At 45.2% G+C, this 24,539-nt stretch overlaps 1 protein-coding gene across 1 annotated transcript in view; it reads left to right on the plus strand.

Moving 5' to 3' along the window:
- Positions 1-24,539, plus strand: part of SLC22A15 (solute carrier family 22 member 15) — an 80,962-nt gene that overhangs the window by 40,191 nt on the left and 16,232 nt on the right. Inside the window, exons 5-8 of the mRNA XM_036273412.1 lie at positions 5,607-5,736; positions 9,637-9,852; positions 14,377-14,517; positions 16,370-16,455. Coding sequence (XP_036129305.1) covers positions 5,607-5,736; positions 9,637-9,852; positions 14,377-14,517; positions 16,370-16,455 — 573 coding nt within the window. The remainder of the gene's footprint in view (positions 1-5,606; positions 5,737-9,636; positions 9,853-14,376; positions 14,518-16,369; positions 16,456-24,539) is intronic.

Raw genomic sequence — 24,539 nt, forward strand, 5'->3', positions numbered from 1 at the left:
TTCACCTAAAAAGTCTCCATCATCTTCTGGGACCTCAGTCCATGGTAATGTCATGACAGTTTTTTTTTGTTTGTTTATTTTTATCCTCACCTGAGGACATTTTTGCATGTATCTTCAGATAGAGCGGGAGGGAGAGAGGGAGACACATCGACTGGCCGCCACCCACATGACCCCAACCAGGGCCGGGGATAAACTGCAACTGAGGTGCGTGTCCTTAGTGGGAACCGAACCTGGGTCTCTCAGGTCCGCGGGTCGACACTCTAACCGCTGAGGCAAACCAGCCAGGGATGTCATGACAGTTTTTAAAGTCATCAAATTAGGTTTAGGATCCAGCGTTGCCAGCCCTCACGGTCCTGAGTGGGTCTCCTGCAGTGACTGTCGGCTGTAATCTGCCCTGCTCTTGGGAGTCCGTAGCAAGGGCCCAGGGCGACGCAGGAAACCTGGCAATGGACTCAGTTGCCCTGAGCATGCGGCTGTGGACTTCAGTCTGGAGGAGTGGTCTTTCCTGGATTCTCCCCAGAAGAAAGTGCACAGAGCTGTGATGCGGGAGCCCTTCGGGAACCTGGCCCGCAGAGGACAGCAGTGGGGAGATCCTGACATTGAAGCCCGGTATGAAAACCAGAGGAGAAACGGAAGAAATCCCATGTTCCAGGTGCTCTGTGAAGGCGAAAAGGGCGGTCAGTGTGGGGGAAACTTCAGCCTTATTCCAAACCTCAGTCTGAAGAAGAAAACTCTTCCTGGAGTAACCATGGGAATACAGTGTGTGGGGAAAAGTGTTCATGTGCAGTCATCCCATAACATGCACGTCAGATGTCACACTGGCGACAAGCCACGTGAGTATCAACGTCGTGGAGACAAGCTGTGTAGTTGCGATGTCTGCGGGAGCGCCCTCGGTTAGCTTCAGTGTTTGGGCCAACGTGGGAGAAATCACAGTGGAGAAAGAGCCCGTCGATGTCAGGAATGTGGGGAGAACTTTACTTCAACCTCACTTCACATGCATGAAAGACCCCACTCCGGAGAAAAACCTTGTAAATGTAAACAACGTGCGAAAGCATTCAGTTGTCTTCGTGCTCCTCGATGTCGTGGAAAAGTTCACACTGGAGAGAAACCCTATGAATGTAAGGAGTGTGGAAAAACCTTCAGATACTATAAAAATCATCGACAACAGGAAAGTCAGTTTACCGGAGAGAAGCCCTGTGAATGTACAGAATGTGGAAAAGCCTTCATATGTCGTCAGCGTTTTCGAGGACATGAAAGAAATCAGAGAAGAGAAACCATGTGTATGCAAGCAGTGTGGTAAATCGTTTTGCTGTCTTCGGAAACATGAAAGAAATCCCACTGGAGAGAAACCCTATGAATGTAGAAAATGTGGTAAAGCGTTTAGGTACCCCAGTGATTCAGAAACATGAAAGGAACCACACTGGAATGTGGTAAAACTTCGGAGATCCCAGTTCCTAACAAACTCATACTGGAATGTCAGGAATGTGGGAAAGCCTTCTGATGTTATCCAAGTTTCCAAACACATGAGAGAACTCACACTGGAGAGAAACCATATAAAAAATGTAGTAAAGCATTTGCTTGTGTCCACTATCTTCGGAAACATGAAGAACCCACACTGGAGAGAACACTATCTATACAAGCAATTTGGAAACGTCTTCGTTTACCACACAACCTTTCCAAACGTGAAGATGCGCACTGGAGAGAAAACCACGTGAATGTGCAGAAATTGGGCAAGGCCTCAGTTATCGCAGTTTCTTTCAAAACCATAAAAGGAGCCGAGCCGGTGTGGCTCAGTGGTTGAGGGTCAACCCATGCACCAAGAGGTCACTGGTTCAATTCCCGATCAGGGCACATGCCCAGTGGGGGGCATGCAGGAGGCAGCCAGTCGATGTTCTCTCATCGATGTTTCTATCTCTCTCTCCCTCTCCCTTCCTCTCTCTAAAAACCGATAAAGAAAAAAAAATTAAACAAAAACCTAACAGCATAAAAGGAGTCACTGGACAAAAACTCTTGAATGTAAAATTTTGGAAAGATTTGGTCCACAGTCTTACAAGTGAAAATTCCCTCCAAAAAATAAATTAAAATCTCAGTAACATGAGTAAATTCATAGGAATTAATCCATGTATAATGTGCCAGAAAGTTTACAGCGTGACAGAGACCTCGTTCATGTGTAAGTATATTGTGTCTGTTGACCCCTCCCTATACTTCATCTCTGGGCTGTGGATTTCTACTAATTACTTTCAGAAATGAATATTCACATGAGATAATAATGAGAGACAACACTAAAATGGATAGGTAGTGCTTTTTTCTTAACACATTTAATAATATTTTCTCTCTATCTTGAAGCCTGTTAGATACATAGGTGAATTGAAATCTGTTTTTTTATATGCAGTTAGGTTAAATATCTTTTAATAATGTTTAATTTGTCCTGTGGTAAGGACCCTTTGGAAAAGGACAGTTTAGTATTTGGGTTTTCCTAGTCGCCTGTGGTAGTTCCTCATATCCCTAGCCCATTTTACATATTCTTCCTTTCCCCCTGATAAAGCTCCTTTTTTGGGGGTGATAAGTAGTTGGAATACTTATATGCTAATAAATAGTTGGAATAAGTTTTATGTGTGGCAAATTTAGGAAAGAATATTGTTCTTTCCATATTTGGACCTTTGCTTTTTGTTCTTCCTTCAGACTGATGTTTGGTGAGTAGACTTTGAATTAGGAACAGGGACCTGTGATAGGGCAACAGAATCGAGCTAATTTTCCCTCCCACATTACCACTGGGTAATGTTAGGACCTTGATTTTCCAGAATCCATCTCCTTTATGGTCCATGTTAGAATTCCTTAGTAGCCTCACTTGCATGAGATTTGGAAGGTAAAAACGAAGAAGGCATTAGTCAGACTTTAGAGCCAGCGTTCACACAGACAGACAGACATAGGCACTTCAAGGTCAAAATCTTCCAGCCTGTTATCTGGATTCTTTGACCTTCCAATCAAGACTGTCCTCAAAACCACCACCAACTGTCTGATACCATTTTCTGAGGAGCGTAGGTTTCCACTGGTGTCTTCACAAGATCCACATCCAAGATCCATCAGAGCTTGCATTTTGCTGTAGGCCCTCTTGTGTCCCCTGGAAACTTATCAGACTTTCATGCTTATGTCTGATTCCCCTCTTTAGATTACATGGATATGAGATCTAATTTGCATAGGAAACATCTTCTGCAATTAACAGTGCCATATATTTTTTATTCACCATGACATCTACAATGGTGCTGTCAAAAAGAATAATACCTGTCAGGAAGACTGGATGTTGCCTGGTACTTGTATGTGCATGTAAATCCTTCCATTTGTTTTCAATCATGTTTGATTGTATGTGATTAAAAGTACATGTATTTTCTGGTCAAACAAACACTTCTGTAGTTGTTTCATAAAAGTATTTTATTAACTGTTTTCTAAGCTCTTGTATGCTAACAAATACTATGTTTTTTATTTCCTGAGAAGATATATTAGAATGTCCTATAATAATTATGGATTTTCAAATAAACTTTGTAATTCTCTTCCTTAAAAAATAAAATCATTTTCTCTTGTCCATCAAATGCAATTAATACCAAGTGTTACTGACTGTGACAGGGTCAGCTCTGATGACCCTGTGATAAAGGGGAATCTTTTGGTTAATGTGACCAAACCACAGAAGAGCCAGGCCTTGGAGGTGCCTGGGACCAGGAAGTCAGATGCTTCTCAGCCCTGTCCCCCATCCTCTCTGAGAAGCTTCCTCTGCTCAGGCAGGGGTGGGCCCAGCAGCTCTCAGGTTTCCCCACCACGTCCAGTACTTATGATCCTGGGTAAAAGCCCTGACCTGCCCAGCTGGGGTCACCCCTGCAGCTAGGGGAGCTCTGATTGGCAGCCCCCACTTGAAGTGCAGGGATGAAGTAAGGGGGGGGGGTCAGCTCTCCAGAAGAGGGAAAGGGTGTACTTGGAATTAGAAAGGAGTGGTAGGTAGACAATATTTTATAATAGATATCCCAGGAGGCTTTTAGGTGACTTCCCCGGGGTGGGGGGTTACTAGATATAAGGGGCTATATCTATACTATAGGAGGACAAGTTAAATTTGTATAGCATGCATTATTTCATCTGAAACTAACAACTCCCCTTCAAAGTAGTTATTATTATTTTTATTTCACTGATGAGGAAACTGAGGCTCAGAGACATTTAGTCATTTGCCCAGAGTCACACAGCAGCAGATGGCAGAACTAGGGTTGGAACTTGGTCCCTCTGAAAAGTCTCATCCTGTGGACTCTCTTCTTTTTGTCTACATTGTTGTCCATGGATGCTGAGTACTCCCAACTGTTCTGAGGATGACAGCGGCCTCATTTGTGGAAACCAGGTGCTATCTGATGCGCTGTAATGAACCTGTAATGGCTGTTGATTATCTTAGATTTCCAGGGAGTCGCACTCCCCCTTCTCCTCCTTGCCGGGCCACATGTTCTGACACCGAGCGTGATGTCTCAGCAGCTCTCCCTTTTGGTTCCCCTTTTGCCTCACTAGGGCACACAATATACATGTCATTATTTTTATTTATAGCTTGGCAATCTAAGAACAGGAATAAACGAAAACATTTGTTTTACAGGATTTTTGTAAAAAATTTTTGTAACAATATCAACAAAGTCCACTGTTATGAGATGCCCACCTTTCCATAGAAGGGTGATATGAGAGAGGAATGTACAGAATGCAGTCTCTCCAGTCAGACCGACCAGGGTTCGAGTCCTGGCCCTGCCATACACAGCTCCCTCAGACAGCAAGCAGTACCTAACCTCTCTGAGCTAGGTCCTCACTCGTAGATGGCTAATGTCCCTGCATTCTAGGATAATGTATGTAAAAGGCTTAATGCTCAATAAAAAGTAGCTATTATATAAATAGTAGCTATTTCTGGTACTATTAGTGATAGTAGCAGAAATGGAAAGTGTGACAGAGGGATAGAATTTGTAAGTGGATTGGGCAAGCCAGTGGGTTTAATACCTGTCTCAGCATTTATTTAAAAAACAAAGCAAAACAATTCTTAACAATCCATGGTTGATTTTTTCCCTATCAGTGCTGACAAAAATCCATGCTACATGGGACTTATATCCTACTTGGGAGATACAGACAAGAGAAAAATAAATATAAAGTGTCATATCAGATGGTGATAAAGTAGGGAGGGCAATAGGGAGAATTGGGAAGTGGATTGTGATTTAAAATAAGGATTTCAGGGACAGCTTCTGTGACAAACTGTATTGCAATAATCTCATGACCTAAAAACCTCATGGTCATGTAGCAAAAAGTATTTCCAAGCCTTGGCCATGGACCAGGCAGATGTCAGTACAGTGTGCACTGCAGAAGGCTCTCCGCCGCAGCCTATGGATTCGTCTTGACCACCTGTAGTTTGTATTTCTCACCTGTCCTTCCTCCTTTCTGTTCACTTGCCGGCCTCTCTTCTAGTTTATCCTCTGATGCTCAATACTTGTGCAGGTTTTTCTTTCCTGCTGACATCTCACAAGGAAGGGATGGCTCTGGGACTGGGGTTGGAACGTTCTGCAGATGGTACCTCTCCAGTAACCGGTCTCTTTTCCCTGAATCAGGGTCAATCGGCGGCCTCTTCTTCGCAGTTGGCATCGCCCAGTGTGCCCTGTTGGGGTACTTCATCCGCTCCTGGAGGACCCTAGCCGTGCTGGTTAACCTGCAGGGAACAGTGGTCTTTCTCTTATCTTTGTAAGTAGAGTTTCTTGTAGAGTTTAAGTTCAATAAGCAGAAGGAATGTGTTAAAGGATGCGGGTCAATGAGCGGCGTTATTCCCTTGCAGGAATTTGCCTGAACTAACTTTGGTGAAGAACTAAATTCCGCGAGCGCGCTCATGCCTGGCAGCTTCTGGGAAGAGAGATGCTTAATTAATTCGAAACGAGGTATCCCTCGTTTAAAGTAACCTCTCAGTAAACTGCATTTTATCCGTCAAATTGTGGCATCAGGGACCAGTTTCTTTTTAACCTGATGTCTCAAACGGAAAGATCTTTGGGCTGGATCACGTCATGGGTTGGGTGTGCAACAGAGCTATGATTTTATAGAGCAGTCTATTCATAGTAATATGTAGTGGCAACTGTTCATCAGACAGTTGAGTATCTTTCAGGGCCTTTAAATGTGGATGCAGGAAGATTCTCGGCTGTGGGGGAAATCCTTAGCTAAGGTGTGCGGGCTCAACACGGTAAAAGGCCGAGTTCCTGGTTGGGGCAGGGTGTACAGTGATTATCCAAAGTGTTCACCGTGTGTGCTCAAACTGGCCAGACACCTGCCTTGGACTGTTTCACCAGAAGTTTTCATGTGCCTGGGAAAGGTTTGCTTCTGAGGTGTCAGACCTCTCATTTTAATCATGAAAATCTTTGGGGTAGATACAACTTTCAAGCAGTGGTATCAGCTTTCTTCTGTGCCAGAAGATGAGATCACTCAGGTAGATCTTGAGTTAGTAGCTCTTTAGTCAGGTTCAAAAGTAAGTACAGAAATGAATATAGTAGACCTATATTTTTAAATGGCAAATTTATTAAATACAGTTATATGATTTGGAGTGAGGTAATTTTATTAGAAATGGAAACTAACAATATTTTATTGGCTTGTGCATTGTAAATTCTGGAATAAATGAATGCCCAGTATAGACCTTGAATTAATAAGCATTCATGCAGATATTGGTAGGTAAAGGAATTTTATTTTTAAATATTTAACAAATCTCATATTTCTCCATCTACTCTGGCCCTCATCTCCCCTTTAGCAGCAGCGTGACTGTGACGGATGACGAGCCATTCTGCCTTCTCTGTGTGGTGTGCGGTCCGAGTTTGCTGCTGCTTAGTGCTAAGAGGGGACATCTGCTCACAGGGAAATGCATTCGTGTCGTGAAAAGTAGGAAGCAGAGAGAAGAGAGCATGCAAATTAAAATACACATTTATCCTATGAGGCCTGGAATGTGAGGCTTCCCACAGTCGGCCTCTAATTTATCTTTCCTGTTTCCTCTTGACTGTTTCCCGGACTCTGCCCGGCCCACTGAGCTGCTTGTTGTTCCCAGTCGTACCCTGTGCTTGTCTGCTCCCGTGCCTCCCGCTCGGTGCTGTGCCTGCTCCGTCCGTCCTTCTCCCCATCTCCTCTTATTTGTTAATAGCTTTCCTGGTTTGTTCAAATGCTGCCCAGGCTGAGCTTTTCCTGATCCTATCTTAAGCAACAAGTCATTCGCTTTCTTTTCTGAGTCCTGCAGCACTTGGCCCGTACCCTTCACGTGGCCCTGTCATTTCTGCCTGGTGGAGCCCCATCTCTCTACCCAGGGGCTCTGACCACCGCAGGCTCTTTGCTAAGTTCCATTATGTGGCACAGAAACATTCGGAATTAGCCATCAGCAACGTGAGAAAGAGTCGCAGTATTTCAGAGCCTTACCTTGTTTGTTGGTTTTATTAAAACCATATTACTTAGCTTGAGTGTTCCTCATTTTCACAATACTTGAATTTGAAGAGTTTTCCTTTATACGTTAGTGTCCCCTTCACTTGCAAAGGTTTTTCCACTTGGTAAGAACTCCGCAGACAGAGCAGAGGCGACGCGTTAACCAGCACTGTGGCTTCTGTGGCAGAGGGCAGCGTGTCCAAGGCCTGCTTTCTCTTTGCAATTCGGCCTTCCTGGGGGCTGCATAGTCTGTGTGTGTTGGAACCTCCTGTTCCCAAATCTGGCCATTGGCAAATCAGTGAGCCTGTGCTATGGAGAAGCTTACGGGCTTCTCAAAATGTGGAGAAATATCAGATCCTACGTTTTCATAATTAAGATCAACCCTTCCCCAAGTAAAAATAATTTTATTAACAGAGTCAAATTTCCAAAGCCTGAATATCTCTCAACTACTGTCTTTAAAAATGACTGATTGTCCAGCTGGTGTGGCTCAATGGTTGAGCATTGACCCATGCACCAAGAGGTTGCTGGTTCGATTCCCGGTCAGGACACATGCCCGGGTTGTGGGCCCGATCCCCACATGCAGGAGGCGGCCCATTGATGTTCTCTCTCATCGATGTTTCCATCTCACGCCCCCTCTCACTTCCTATCTCTCTAAAATCAATAAAGGAAAAAAACATTTAAAAAAATGATTGATCAAGTTTTGAAAGTAGTTTTTATTGCTTATGAACAATTCTGAAAACACAGAGAAGTTAAAGGGGAGGGGAAAATGACTTAAATTATCCAAAGATAATGACCTAGTTTTTAGGCTATTTCCTTATTGATGTTCTTCCTCACTCCCCCCAGGCCTCCTCAGTTTTAAATGTTATTATCATGTATTTTCCAGTATTTCACTTATTTTCTGTTCTAAGTATACCATCTATATTCATCTCAGTAGTCTTCTTTTATTCTTTTTATGTGTAGTTGGACTTAATCGGGTGGTTTACACAGTACTTCACCTATGGGTAGGGCCAGCTGATCCGTGGATGATCAGCATAACGTCCAACAAAACAGTATTTTTCTTGATTTTTTACTAGGAAGTGAATAAAGGGGTTTTTCAGCACGTTGGAGAAGGCCTCAGTTCCTGCTTTTGTTGGCAGTTAAATGTTGTACATGAATGTCTCTCCCCAGTAGCAGAACTCCTGGGGAAGTTCCTGCCTCTCTGTTTCCCCAGTCTTGCCTCTGCACCTACTCCACTGGACACAAAATGAAAGTGCTCAGTACGTGTGGTTGATGGACTGTTGTCCAGGAAGTTCCAAATTCTGTGGCGTTTGTTGCCCATTCACTGTCCTTACTGAAAGGCACTGTAAAGAGCCAGTGTTATTACACAAGTTTCATTTTAGGCCAATTATGTCAAATTAGATCAAAAGGTACCCGATATTGTATTTAGTATACAAGTCTTGCACGCTCCTGCCATAGTTTTGTCTGTGAAAAGTCCTCTACAGTACGGTACGTGCAGAACTGGGAAGAGAAGAGGAAAGATATATGTTATGTCTAAGTCTTGAAACTGTTGGAAGATATCAGTGGCAATATAAATGTTCAATACTTTGTAGCTGTAGTAGAAAGTAACTACTATTTTGTAACTGGAAGTTAACCAGAAAGTAACTTTTATTTTCTAAGATCTTGGGGGATTCAGGAAATATCCTCATGACATGCTAAAGCCGGTCTCAGCTGATTCGAGTATTTTGAAGCAGTAAATCAAAAGTAAATAATTTGTGGTAAACCCTGTTTAATGTTAATGTGTGGCCTTAAAATAATCTCTACGTTCTTAATCACATATCAGTATGTTAAAAACACTTTGTACAGATTTATTTTTTCAGATGAGAAAATAAAGATTTTTATCTTCCTTTTGTGGCTTTTCCAGAACTCAGAACACCTGCTGTCTCCACGGTATTGTCTAACGCCTGGCTGTGATTTGGTCATAACTCTGGGCCCTGCTTTCTGAAGCGTGTGTGTTGTCTAGTGCTGTAGTCTTAACCTTGCCATTCATTTATTACATTTTTCTTAGCAGGAAATGCACACTGTTCGCCGGTTCCCCTGCTGTCGGGAAGCTGGCCTCGGGCCCGTTCACAAGGCAGGCCCCCTGTAGCGCTGGAGGAGGGCATCGGGCTGTCTCCTGGCTGTGCCGTGTGCCGTGTGAACACACAGCCTTGTCTGTTCCAGGTTCATTCCCGAGTCACCTCGCTGGCTGTACTCCCAGGGCCGCCTGGGCGAGGCGGAAGCGGCCCTCTACCTCATCGCCCGGAGGAACCGCAGGCTCAAGTGCACCTTCTCGCTGGCCCGAGGGGCCGACCGGAGCAGCAGGGGCGCCGGCAGCGTCCTGGACCTCTTCCGGTCCCGGGTCCTCCTGGGGCACACTCTGACCCTGATGTTCATCTGGTAACTATGGCTGCGGGCTGTCTGCTGGTGATCTGTTCCTTCCTCGGGGTGACAGGAACTCCTACCTCTTTGTCAGCGTGACGTTATTGTCACTGAAACAAGGCCCCCTCCCCGAGTGCCTCGTATTGGCCTTCATGGTCACACCCTCCCTCTCCAGGAGGAAATGATGGTGCCTGAAACAGGGTTCCCAGACTTGATGTCAAAAACCCACCTTTGCTCCCTGGCTGGTTTGCTCAGCGGTTAGAGCATCTGCCTGCGGTCCAGAGAGACCCGGGTTCGGTTCCCACTAAGGGCGCGTACCTCAGTTGCAGTTTGTCCCCAGTCCTGGTTGGGTCGTGCAGGGGGTGGCCACTCGATGTGTCCCTTTCATGTTGATGTTTCTCTCTTCCTCTCTCTCCCTCCCACTCTATCTGAACAAAAAATGAAAAAATGTCCTTGGGTGAGGATAAAAAAACAACAAAAAAACCCCACCTTTGCTCATGAGATATTTGATGTAAGTATTTAAGTCACCCTACCAAAAAAAAGGGGGCCCTGGTCAGTGTGGCTGGAGTGCCGTCCTGAACACCAAAAGGTGGCGGTGTGATTTCTGGTCAGGGCACGTATCCAGGTTGTGGCTCGATTCCGGTCAGGTGCGCGCAGGAGGTGGCCGATCGGTGTTTTCTTTCTCAGCTCTCCCTTTCTCTCTCTGAAATCAGTCTTTAAAAAAGGAAAGCGAGCAAGCATAGCAGCAACAGGAGAGTTTTTAAACAGGGGTGACAAACGCCCATGTTTGGTTTGGCATCGAGTGGTGGGACAGCACATCTTAGTTGGGCTGCACACTTTGTGGCTTCTCCACTCATTCACTGGGGTGCTTGTCATTATCCCCTGGGCCAGTGGACCCTGGGATTCAACACCACCTATGCAGATCAGGGAATGAGTGGATTAGCGCTCTCTGAGTCTGGCTTTCAAGTTTAGTTAATCCCAACCTGCCTCTCAAAGTGCTCTTGGCATTAATGTAAATGCATGGATTAATGTAAATCAGGAGGGTTCCAGTGAAACAAGGAAACATATGCGTTTTAATATTATCTATTCTACCTGGGGGCCATAGACGTTCCCTGGGGCCATAGACGTTCCCTGGGGCCATAGACGTTCCCCGGGGGCCATAGATGGTCCCTGGGGCCATAGACATTACCTGGGGCCATAGACGTTCCCTGGGGGCCATAGACATTACCTGGGGCCATAGACGTTCCCTGGGGGCTATAGACGTTCCCTGGGGCCATAGACATTACCTGGGGCCATAGACGTTCCCTGGGGGCCATAGACGTTCCCTGGGGCCATAGACGTTCCCTGGGGGCCATAGACGTTCCCTGGGGGACATAGATGTTATCTGTTCCAGTGAACATCAGATTGACTGGCCTGAAGGACTGTGTGCTGTGGTTTGTATGTATTTACCATGAAGACTGCAGTGAAAACCTACATTTTCATGTGATAAAGGAGAGTGATTTTATTTGAAATTGATCTTATGTACAAAGTTAAATAAAATAGTAGATTGAGAATAAGAAGCGTTAGATACATTTTTCTATATCATTCTCTTTGCCGACGCAACCAAGCACTGGCCACCACCGGGTGGTCAGGGCCAGGTCACAGCAGCCCAGTGCTGGAGCATTACAGATGCCTGATAAGTGAACGAAGGGCATGGAGGCGTGGAGATGGAGAGAACCTCTACAAGCATAACCTGACAACATGGCATAGGAGCTAATTTGAGATCCTACCTATTGTGAAGTAAATACCCACGAAGTATGTTCATATACTTTGGTCTTCAAAAAACCCCACATTTGGGCCTAGCTAGCATGGTTCAGTGAACTGAGCATCGTCCCATGGACTGAGAGATCCCGGTTCGATTCCCGGTCCGATTCCCGGTCAGGGCACATGCCCAGATTATGGGCTCAGTCCCCAGTGGGGGGCCTGCAGGAGGCAGCCGATTGATGTTTCTTTCTCACATCAATGTTTCTATCTCTCCCTTCCTCTCTCTCAAAAAATCAATAAAAACATATTGAAAAATAACACAAAACCCTACATTTGTATGTCTGATAGACCAACCCTCTACCTTGAAGGAAGTCCCTACTTCTTGGGGAGTATTTACTTCTTTTTAAGTTTTTTACTGTTTTGAGGCCTATTAAGTTTTGGGTTCTGGCCTTCAGGGGATTACAAAAAAAAAAAAAAAGGTTAACAAGTGAACAAAGCCAAGGAGAAGGTCCCTCCTATATTCTGTATTACACAACCAAAGGAACTGTTCTCAAATGAAATGCCTCCCCCCTGGGCTCCGGACTTTAAAATGCGCAACAGAAGGGATGCATTTCTCATGCTGCCGTTCTCTCGGGAGATGCTGTAAAGTCACAGAACCTTTTCTGTGGCTCTGAAGAAAGCCTTGACTGGGAGTGTGACTATACCTCTGTGTTTAACATCTGTTCCTGGGCTTATTTCCCACAGAAGTGCCTTTTTAAATGGTTGTTTGGCGCCCTAAATATACTGTTAAAGATGGTGCAAGCATTTTAAATTTTGTTTGGGGCCATAAAGAAGATTGAAATGATTTCCGTCACTGTAGCCACTCATCCCAGTGACCAGTTCTGTCATCAGGGAAACATGCGAGTGAAGTCCCTTTGTCTGTCGCCACCAGCTGGTAACTAATTCCTCCAGCGTCCTGAGCTGGCTTTGCTTAATTCATGCCCCAGTTGCTACCATCACAACCTGGTGTGAATAGGCGTGGGATTCCTTCCCTGGGATTTCTGTTTTATGTACAGAGCAGACACCCCCTAACACAACACGTTAAGAGTAGCATTATGTAAGAGCAGGTCTCTACTGCAGGTAGAAAGGATTTAAAAAATATTTTAGACAACTGCATGGGTCTAAATTTGTTTATGATAGGTAGGATCTCAAATTAATAGTTCCCGTGCTGTGTGCCAGGTTTGGCTTTTTTTTTTTTTCCCTTCCCCGAGGACATTTTTCCATTCTTTGTTCAGATAGAGTGGGAGGGAGGGAGAGGAAGAGAGAGAGAGAGAGAAACATCGACGTGAAAGGGACACATTGAGTGGCTGCCACCCGCATGACCAACCAGGGCCGGGGACAAACTGCAACCGAGGCGCACCCTTAGCAGGAACTGAACGGGGTCTCAGGTTTGGCTTTTAAAGCTTCCCTTCTTCTGCATGCCTCCCAGCGTGTGTCTTTTGTTTAGGCCAGGCGCTAGGGGACAAGGAAAACACAACTCGGTGGCACCTTGCATCCTTACCTTGATGTCCTGGCTACCACACAGCTCATTGTCCTTAGTACAGGAGTGACAGCTCTCCCAGTAAGAAACCCTGGCTCCGTGGCCAGAGACGCATGCGCACCAAGCAGTCCAGCTGCAGGGGTCCCTCTCCCTCCCCCGCCCCCTCCTTGGTTACTGTAGCCCAGGGCACGTGGGCTGGCCACTCGCTGAGTTGGCAGAGACGGAAAGAAAGCTTTCCCTGTCCCTTTGATCCCATCGTAGCCACAGCTCATTAGGCTTTTTCTAAGGAAAACCAGAAGGAAGCAAATGAGGACTTCCCCGTAATAAACACTTGTCGAAGTGAATTGTGAAAACCTAAAAACTGGCGAACTTCCGAAGCCTAAGTGCTTCACTGCTTGTGGAGAAACTAATACAGCCTAGTTTCAGGGGGTCATTTTTGTTTGTTCTGTTCTATTTTGTTTTGTTTTAATAATACAGTTTCCTAGACACACAAGTTTCTAGTGCTCCCTTCGCTACGTTAGAGGGAGCCCCGCTTGCTGCTTCAGGATGGCACTTTGGCTTCGCTCTGGGCTCCCGAGTTCCGGGGAGGGGAGGTAGGCTCGGTGCCAGGGACGATGCCCGCCACCCAGAGGTGTTTCAGCAGTGGCGTACGTAAATAAATGCATGGCTTTCAAAGAGCTTTTCCCCAGTGGATTATCCCAGAGAATCCTGCCTCCACCATCACCCTTGTCTTTTTTTCCTGTTCTGGGTGTCTGCAACATGAGCACCTGCGGGATGCCCGATGAGGGTGAGAGCCTGCTGGGGTCGGAGTGGCAGTCATTTCTGGCCGGCAGGTGACCCACTGGCCATCCAGCCATGTCTCGGCCCACATTCTCAAGCCCATCCTCTGTTGGCTTTCTCCCTGGGAGTCCTTCCTAGAGTCATTTTGATAATCTCACAACAATTGCCTAAGGCAAGTGTTCTATAAATTGTATTAAATAAAGTAAGAATGGAGTCACTGTCTTCCATTAAATGCAGAAACACTTGATGAAAACACGAACGATGTCTTTTCTCTTTCAGCAGCAGGCCACTCACTCGTTGGCTTCATCTAGCATCTAGACGAATACTTTCAGAGGCCCCTCTATTTTTTGTTTTTTCCTAGTTTAGAAATTTAGATAGAAATGTTCGTGGGAGAGTCAAACCTATTGCTTGAGACGGATCGCGTTATATTGAACGGCATTTGAATCTTCTCCGGCAAATTCTCACGTGCTCTTTCTTTGGTCCTTTACCCCCTCTTGCAGGTTTGTGTGCAGCTTGGTGTATTATGGCCTAACTCTGAGTGCAGGTGACCTAGGTGGAAACATCTATGCCAACCTGGCCCTGTCTGGCCTCGTCGAGATTCCATCTTACCCTCTCTGCATCTACTTGATTAACCACAGATGGTGAGTGTCGAGGAATATTGTCATGCACCACACACACACACACACGTGTAAATACCTAAAGATTACTGTCTTTGTCCATATATAGTATCTGCTAATTACTCCATAGTTATTATTATTCTTTTCAGACCAGCACAGTTAGAATTCATTTTTAGTATAGTTTTTCTAGGGTTCCATGTTTACAGTTTTTTATGTAGGTCTACAACCCAATGTTAAAAGGCATTACTACCTGAAGGTTTTGAGTCATCTGTGCATAATTTGTTAGTCCCAGCAGGTGGGATTATTGGCTCTGTGTAGAGAGAAACAGAACCCCATTGACACAGTGTCATTTAGAAGTTCAGGACAAAGAACTGGAAGAACTAGAATGTGTTCCTTACCTCTTAAGACCCATGTGACTCTGTGGAGGGGAAGAATATATCCTGTTTTGTGGACACAGTTTTGAAATACTTTTTACAAGTTCCTTTATGAGCACCCGTTCCTGCGTTTTCCCAGATCCCTCCATTACTGAGCCCCTGAGCAGGGCAACTAAAAATCCCATTTGTGTGAGGGAGTCAGTGGGACTGTGCCATTTCTCATTCTCCAGAAATCATCATTTTAACCCAAAACAGCATTTCTTTAGCATTACACTCGATACTGTTGTCATGGATAGGGACCTTAGCACATTTTGAACGGTAGGTTTGGATTCTGTCAATTGAAGGCTTTTTACTCTGGGAGGTGGTCCTCTGCTGACCCCGCTGTTAGTGATGAAGCTTATTCTCATCGTGGTCTAAGAGCTGGTTAGGCAGCATATTCCAAAATCTATCCCCAGCATCCCCATTGTGCCAAACACCCCCTTTGTGCTGTTACAGCTTTCTGTGCACACCTCCAGGACCACTTAGAGTGTTACAAGGACACTGGCCATGAAGGTATCCGATATGTCTTTGCATCCCTAGTGCCTGCCTAGCATGGGACCTGTCACTCAAAAGGCATTTGATTATACTGACTGTTAAATTAGGCAAAATGACCTGGAGACTCAAGTCCTTTCCCGTCTCCTAGCTACTACCACGCGTCAGAGTTAAATCCGATACGACAGGAGGAACGCTGCTCCGGGGTCAGCCACCTGAGTGCACGTCCTGCCTCCGCAGTGGGTCAGCCTTTGACAAGGGACCTCCCTGAGCCTCCCTGTCCTCATCGTAAACTAGGGTTATAAAATCCCCCAGAACATCGTCATATAAATGACAAGTAACAATGAAGCTCCTAACAGAGGACCTAGCAAGTCCAGGCCCCTAGAAAAGGGAGGCTTATTAATGTTTCCATCTTTCCTCCAAGTCTAGAGCTCTTATTAAAAAATTACTTCTCCCCATAAAGTGTGCAGTACATTTCTGACCTACTAACAAGACAAATGTTCTGTTTGTACTTTTAAGAGCAAGGGCAGCGTTTAAAATTTTAACTGCTTAAGATTCAAGTGACCAGAAATTGAAATGAGCTACAAAACTCCATTTTCCATGTTTTTGTTCTGTTCTCTGGGAGATGAGGACTGTAGCACACAGTACATGCTGTATGCTTTATTATTAGGATTAAGTAAGATCATCGATAGAAAGCATGCAAAACAGCGCCTGGAACATAGGACGTACAGACACAGGTCGAATGCTTCCCCCTGTACACGTTACTTAGTCCTGCTGTCCAGCAGCACTGCTTTGTCTTATTATGATGGTTCTTTATTTTGTGCCCTGGGTGGTCACATCTGCTGCCCGCTCCTTAAGAAAAGATGAACATGTACAGTGAAACCGAGGACACGAAAAAGGAAGGCTGGGGGAAGCAGCACATGAATCTGCTAGGTCCTCAAAGGAACATATCATTTCTTTCTATTATTTAGGTTTGGTCGGAAGCGGACGTTAGCGGCGTTTCTGTGCCTGGGAGGACTGGCTTGTCTCATTGTCATGTTTCTTCCCGAAAAGAAAGGTATGCCTTCTGAATGCCCGCTGAAGGGTTTAGAACAGCGCTTTTATTACAGTGCATCTCAATATAGTAGAGAGATTACCATATGCCAGGCTTCATTTCTGTGATTGCATATTATTTAGCAATTGTGTGGGGTATAATGGGCCAGATTCTTCCCAGTGCCTGAACTGTTCTCTGGGTGAATAATGTGCTTCGAGGTGCACTATTAAGTCTTCCAGGCGATTAAGCTACCATCTGGGGTGTCTGGGCTGCAGTGCTGTGCTGTTAGAGTTGCTAATTTGATGAAGAGGAGGACCATTTAGTTCTGCACAGAGGAGCTCCGTCCAGGGCTCCATTTTACACTGTCATTCCAGCCAATCCCGAGAGGGGACATCAGAGTCACTGATTGTCAGAAGTGGCTTTGGCATCTCTCAGCATCTCCCTCAATACTCCCAATAATAATAACCACAACGAAAAGGAGACTATTCACTGTTAGTGGCAGTGGACATTATCTCAAGTCTCATAGAAAGTATGAGTGACATATTTTCAGGAAACTTTGGTATTTTTATATACTTGTAGCTTTGCCGAGCAAACAGCTTCAAACAGATCCTGTTAGGCATCTTTATTTCACCTTATGTGACTCCATGTAGAAATTCTGTGGACAGTGCTGGTCCTCACCTGTGTTTTGGATGCGCACACGTGAGTCGTGCTAGCTGGCGATGCGTCGGGGACTGTGGCTTTGGCAGGGGCTTCAGCAACAAGGAGTGACCAGAACAGACCTCTGCTCTGGGGTGCACGGTTCAACGAAAGGCCTGTTTTGGGGGCTTTTCAATTTTGATAAGCGCGCCATCATGGAGCTTGTACGTCATGTGGGGGTCACTGTGAGATGGTGGAACATCGAGTTTGAGTAGGTCCTGGAAGAACTCACTTCCCAGGAGGGCACATCACTGCTTCTTGAGGTCCAATCATGCCCGTGTCTCGCCGATGGCGCCAGGGCCTGGGTTCTAGTTCTGTAACCCTGCAGTACACCTGCCGCACTGTCCCTTGTGGCCGGAAGTTCTGTGTCGTGAATCCAGATCGCAGTCTGTTGACGAGTCAGGATTTTATCCAATAGGACAACCTCGTAGTGATTTTCAGGAAATCGTGGAAATAAGAAAATTCAGTATGTTTGGCTGTTTCTTATTCTCAAAGTAAATTGGTGCCTCTGCTGGTGCCCCATTCTTTCTGTCCAGGACACAGTAACCGGCTTCACATCGTTGTAGCTTTCAGTTTGGAAGATTTTGTTTTTTAGAGACAGCTTGGCAATTCGAATTGTGTATGTTTTCCACCTGTAGTAGTCCAGTTTTCTTTGTCATCTTGCAGGGAAAACCTTTTCATTGCTACTCTAAGCATACCTGTAACTTGTCACTCCCCTGTAAGCTAGGCCAGTCAGTGTCGCCTCCCTCCCACGTGTCTGTGCCCTCCCGGCAAGCCACACCGTAGGGCTCTGCACACAGCCCTTTGTTTTTTTTTTTATCCTCACCCGAGAACATTTTTTTCATTTTTTGTTCAGATAGAGCTAGAGGGAGAGCGAGGAAGAGAGAAAAAGAGAGAGAGAGAGAAACATCGACGTGAAAGGGACACATCGAGTGGCTGCCACCCGCACTACCCAACCAGGGCCAGGGACAAACTGCAACTGAGGTACATGCCCTTAGCGGGAACCGAACCCGGGTCTCTCTGGACCACAGGCCAACGCTCTAACCGCTGAGCCAAACCAGCCAGGGCGGGACACAGCCCTTCATATAAAAACCCAAAGCGAAGCCCATCTGGACTGTCCTCAGTCTGCTCACTTCCTGTCTGTGTCCAGAGAGCGGCATGCACCCTTTGTTGGCTGTGCTTGGTGGACACACAGCATCTCAGAGTGTAAGAAGCATCGCGGTGTCTCACACACTCCACGGCCTTGCCTCAGCACAGGCCTCTGCTAGCCTTGGAAAAGGACATCTAGTCTGTTTTGAAGATTTCCAAGGAAAGAAATTGTATGATGTCCTTTAGCAAATTGTTTCTATCTTTGATAAACATTAGAATGTTAGAATGATCCTTTTCCACTACAGCTGAGTCCATTTCCTTTCATTTTATTCATCCCTGGAGACAAGAGAACAGATGGTCATAAACCCCACCCCCGCATACTCCATTCTTTATTTGCAGACAGTTATCTAGGTATTTCTGAATCTTCTCTTCTTTGAGCTCAAAAATACTTGTTCTTTAAATAGTCTTTGAATCTCATATTTACTCATTAAAATATTTTGATGGTTTTCTTTGAAATCCCGATTTTTTCAAAGTTCTTTGCTTTGACCTACAAGTTATGAAAGTTTTGATAAGTGCATATTAAGAAAGAAATCTAGTAGTTTGAAAATTTCTATTAGCATCTTGTGTGAGCTTGGAGACCACTCACTTTCTTTCTTTTTGTTTTTAAATATGTTTTTTTTAATTGATTTTTTAGGGAAAGGAAGTGAGAGAAAGAGAGAAACATTGATGTGAGAGAGAAATATCGATTGGCTGCCTCCTACATGTCCCCCACTGGGGATCAAGCCTGCAACCTGGGCATGTGCCCTGACTGGGAATTGAACCCGGACCACTCAGTCCATGGGATGATGCTCAATCCACTGAACCACACTGGCCGGCCCCGCTCACTTTCTCACGGCTATTTATGCTCACTTTTCCTCACCAAACATGCATTCATTCTCTTCTTTCTGCCAACTCAGGTGCCCTCCACCTACCTCCACCTACCAACTATTTTTTAAGCATCTGTGTGTCTGCGGCACAGACATGGAGGTGTAACTGTATATGAGACAACCAGATAGCTAGAAAATAGATTATTTGCTATTTCTTAGCCTGTAGTTTATCATTTTTAAACTGAGTGCCTTTTGCAGTTCATAGTTGCACCCTGAGGGTAGTGTTACAGGAACCACTAATTTCCCCACAGATTTGTCTTCATACATTTTACCTGATCTCTATCCTTGCTTGAAGGATCCTAACTCAGCTTACAGTACTGGCTATCATTTATTAGGTGTCGTAATAAAGACAAGAGAACTATGTGTTGGGTCCTCTCTGAATGCAGAAGGTATTACATATCCCCATTTTATAAGGAAACTAAAGTTCAGAGTGGTCAGTCAACTTGTCTAAGGTCACACAGCACAGGCAGGATTCAGATTTCAGTATTTATTGCAAATGGTGAACCTGTTGCCTTAGAGGCTTAACACGGCCTGAATAAGGGCCAGTTCTTTTTTTTTAAATCTTTATTGTTGGATGTAAAATGTATTACAGATGTTCCACATTTTTTCCCCCATTGACCCCCTCCTCCTCACTCCCGCCCCCCTCCCACCTTTTCCCACACTATTGTCTGTGTCCATTGGTTATGCATATAAGTTCTTTGGTTTATTTCCCCCCCCCCAACCCCTTTCCCTTTGAGGTTTGTCAGTCTAACAATGAATTTGTGCTTCTTAATCCCTTCACCTTTTTCACCCATTCCCCCAAGCCCCCTCCCAACTGGCAACCAACAAAATGTTCTCTGTATCTATGAAAATGTTTCTGTTCTACCCGTTTATTTTGTTTTAGATTCCATTGTCGATAGATATGTATTCATTGCCATTTTGTTTGTTCATACATTTTATCTTTTTCTTCAAAAAGACCCTTCATCATTTCATATAATAACGGTTTGGTAGTGATGAACTCCTTTAACTTTTTCTTGTCTGGGAAAGTTTTTATATGTCCATCGATTCTAAATGACAGCTTTGCAGGATAGAGTAATTTTGGTTGTAGGTTCTTGCTTTTCATCACTCTGAATATTTCTTGCCACCCCCTTCTGGCCTGTAAAGTTTCTTTTGAGAAATCAGCTGACAGCCTAATGGGAACTCCCTTGTAGGTAACTAGCTGCCTTTCTCTTGCTGCTTTTAAGATTCTCTCTTTGTCTTGAACCTTTTGCATTTTGATGATGATGTGTCTTGGTGTGGGCCTCTTGGAGTTCATCTTGTTTGGGACTCTCTGTGCTTCCTGGACTTGTATGTCTGTTTCCTTCACCAAGTTAGGGAAGTTTTCTGCCATTATTGTTTCAAACAGGTTTTCGATTTCTTGTTCTCGCTCTTCTCCTTCTGGCACCCCCAAGATGCGAATGTTGGCACGCTTGAAGTTGTCCCAGAGGCTCCTTACACTATCCTCATTTCTTTGGATTCTTTTTTCTTTTTGCTGTTCTGATTGGGCATTTTTTGCTTTCTTTTATTCCAAATCGATGGTTTGCTCCTTGGATTTGCGTACTCTATTATTGAAGCTGTGTAAATTATTCTTTATTTCAGTTAATGCCTCCTTCAATTCTAACTGTGTATCCATGATTTCTAACTGGTCCTTTTTTATGCTCTTGAGGCCCTCCCTAAGTTCACTGAGGTTCTCACTAAGTTCATTGAGCATCCTTCTAAGCAGTATTTTGAACTCAGTATCTGTTAGGTTGCTTATCTCCATTTCGCTTAGTTCTTTTCTTGGGGTTTTGTTCTGTTCTTTCATTTGGGACCTGTTTCTTTGTCTCCTCATTTTGGCTGCCTCCCTGTGTTTGTTTCAGTGCATTACTTAACAAGAGGTGTGGGGCTGAGACCAGATGCTGCTCGTTTGAAAGAATTTAGGAAAAACCTGAAGCAGGATCCAAGACAGGCCAATCCTATGGTTAAGCAAGTGGCAACAGCTTGGGTGGGCCTGAAAGTTGGGTGGGGGCAGGGTGAGGCCTCAGGGAGTCACCAGGGCGGGGCTACCAGTGTGAGCCAGGTTGCTGGAGTCCCAGATATGGAGACTGTCTGCCGCCCCCGGGAAGGGCTCACCAAAGGAACAAAGGCCTCTGACAGCACGTTTCTCCCCGAGAAAGCCCCCTCTTCAGCCCTTGCTCCAGTGCCAAACAACTCAGTTCTTCCCTGTATGTCCCTGGCGCCCCTCGAGCTGCCTCGCCTCCAAGCTTAGAGGGAAAGTCTGATAAGTCCGTGCGCGGGCCCTTTAGGGAGCTGCCTGGGGCTCCAGCCGCTTCAGCCTCCCTGAGCCTCAGTTCCCGCTGGTTTTTCTAGCCAGAAGTGATGGGACTTCTCTTCCTGGCACTGGAACCCTGAGCGGGGCACCTGGTGTGGGATGGGGACCCCTCAGTCCTCAGGAAGGACCTTCCCAGCCGAGGTGTCCTCCTGATTTTTATCTGCCACACGTGGGTGTGGGACCAGCACATCCGCCTCGGCCCCTCCTACCAGTCTGGATGTGGCTGCTGCTTTAATTCCATAGTTGTACGACTTCCACTCAGCTGGATTTCAGGCGGTTTTGAATGACGGTTGTTCTGTAGTTTAATTGTAACTTTGATGTGGTTGTGGGAGGACGCGATACCGCGTTTACCTACCCGCCCTCCTGACCGGAAGTCTCAAGGGCCAGTTCTTAATTCTTCAGTGGGTATGTATGCCTGATGGAAATTGGCCAGGGTTCAAGAACCTGGGCTGTCGGGATAGCACACGGCAAGGAGGTGGGCAAGGAGGTTTCTGGCAGTTGTGGTCCTGCCAGAGAATCTGAGTACTAGGAAGTCACGGCATATGACTAGATAAATAAGTTTCTCGTTGAAGGGAGTGTCTGAGACTCAGCTCTAGTGGAGCCTTTATGTCTCATTTCTCATACTGGTCTCGGTCTGCCCATTCTTTACTCATTGCCTTCTCTAGTGCCTGCTGCATGCAGGGTCCTGTTCTTCAACCAGACCTACTTCCTGGCTTCGAAGAGGGAGACAGGTGCTACCATATGAGAACTGACAACAAAATACGCAGTGAGAACTTGAACTTCAGGCCGTGATGGTAATTGTGACCAGCTATCCTCCAGCTCTAAACAACTGAAACACCAGACAAAATGTAAGAAATGCTGCTGTTCAGACATCGAACAACAGGCTGCACAGGACAGATGTGGTCCCTGAGAGAAGGGGACAGACAAAGCGCACGCTCACAGTGCCCTGGCTCAGCTGTCCAGGCCGCAGTGCAGGCCAGGCCCCCAGCCTCTCCTGCTGCTCCTACTGAAGTGAGGAGACAGGTATTGAAGCTCAGGAAGGCCGAGATGGCTAGAATCGGCTGGGCAGCACACTGGAGCGCTGGAAGATACACAATTCCAGAGACCTGCAGAGGGGCCTCGCGTCTGGCTGCTTCCTGGTCTGTGCCTGCCTTCGCGGACACTCCCGAGGTCAGGAGAGGACCACCAGAAAGGAGCGGGGCAGCGATTCTTGGAACCTAGGGCCATGCCCAGTGTGTGTTCCCTTCAACCAAACGTGGAGCAGTGGGTAGAGACCCCCTGGGTTAAAGTGCCCCACACGAAAGGCTGTTGTTCTCTGCTTGCCCCACAGTGCTTAAAAAATACTCAAAATGATCAAGTGATTCCAAGTAACTTAACAGCATCTCAGAAAAAAAGCAACAATATATAAAGGTATATTATTGTTGTTATTACTGCAGCCCCTAACAATGTAACATTCACAACATATGGCATCTAGTCAATATTAACAGATGTACAGATGTACATCTGTCAATATTAACAGATGTACAAATAAGCAAGAAAACACCTCCCACAACCAGGAAAAATATCAATTAAACACAAAACCCAGAATGACACAGATGATAGAATGAGGAGAATAATGATAATAATACAGCTATTCTCAATATACTCCTTGTGTTTCAGGAGGTTGAGGAAGCCCTGGCTGGTTTGGCTCAGGAGACCAAAGGGTCGAGGGTTTGGTTCTGGTCAAGGACATGGACCAGGGTTGCAGGTTCGGTCCCTGGCCCAGGTTGAGGCCCTGTGGGAGGCAAGCAACCAGTCGATGTGTCTCTCTCACATCGATGTCTGTCTGTCTGTCTGTCTGTCTGTCTCTCTCTCCCCCCCCTTCCACGCTCTCTAAAAAACAATGGAAAGAGATCCTCAGGTGAGGATTTAAAAAAGAAGGTTGAGGAAAGCGTGATCATAATGAGCAGAGTAAAGGAAGATACAGAAAAGACATATGTCACATCTAGAGATGAAACATGCATTATATGAAACAATGCAGTGGCGAGATTAACCGCGGGAGACCAGTGAGAAAGCCGGAACAGGAACCCCAGAAGGACACGGGAAAGCTGGGGGACAGCACCACCCCGACCACGTGCGAGTGGAGCCTACGAAGGAATACGGAAAAGGTGTTTGCAGAAGTGGTGGTCAGGTACTTTCCAAAGTTGATGAGATCTATAAACACATAATGAGAAAGTGGTCAGTTCATCGAGAAGACATAACAATCCTACGTGTGCGTTCATCTGATAACAGCTTCAAAGTACGTGAAGCAAAAATGGATACAACTGAAAGGAGAAAGAGGCAAACCCAAAACTGTAGTGGGGTATTTCAGTGTCCTTCTCTCAGTGATCAACAAAACAAGTAGACAGCAAAGAATTGAGGATATGGCCACTAGCCAGCATGACCTCCTGCCAGTTGTCAAATACTCCACCCAAACAGGAATGTGTGTACACAGAACATTTGCCCAGACAGACCATATTCTGGACCATAAAATAAGTTCCTATAAAGTTAAAAGGATTAAAATCTTACAAAAATAAGTTCTTTGACCAGAATGGAATTAAAATAGAAATCAATAATGGAAAGATATCTAGGAAATCCTCAAATATTTAGATTTTTAAAAACACTGTTCTAATAACACATGGGTCAAAGAGGAAATCAAACACACACACAAAAAAACTAGAAAATATTTTTAATTAAGCAAGAATTACATTATATCAATGTTTGTGGATGTAAGACAGGGAAATTTATAAAATTTATAATATATCAGAAATAAAGGGAGTTTTTCAAATCAGTGACCTAAGCTCCTTTAAGAAAATAGAAGGCAAATAAAATAAAAAAAAAAAAGACAAATTAAACACATTAAAACAAGCAGGGGAAGGAAATAATTATAAGAGCAAAATCAATGAAATAAAAAGAGGAAAATAGCCTGGCTGGTGTGGCTCAGTGGGTTGAGTGTTGTCCCAGGGACTGAGAGGTCCTGGTTCAATTCCTGGTCAGGGAACATACCCAGGTTGCAGGATTGATCCCCAGTAGAGGGTGTGCAGAAGGCA

This window comes from Molossus molossus, unplaced genomic scaffold (assembly GCF_014108415.1).
Source record: "Molossus molossus isolate mMolMol1 unplaced genomic scaffold, mMolMol1.p scaffold_m16_p_20, whole genome shotgun sequence".
Lineage (NCBI taxonomy): Eukaryota > Metazoa > Chordata > Mammalia > Chiroptera > Molossidae > Molossus > Molossus molossus.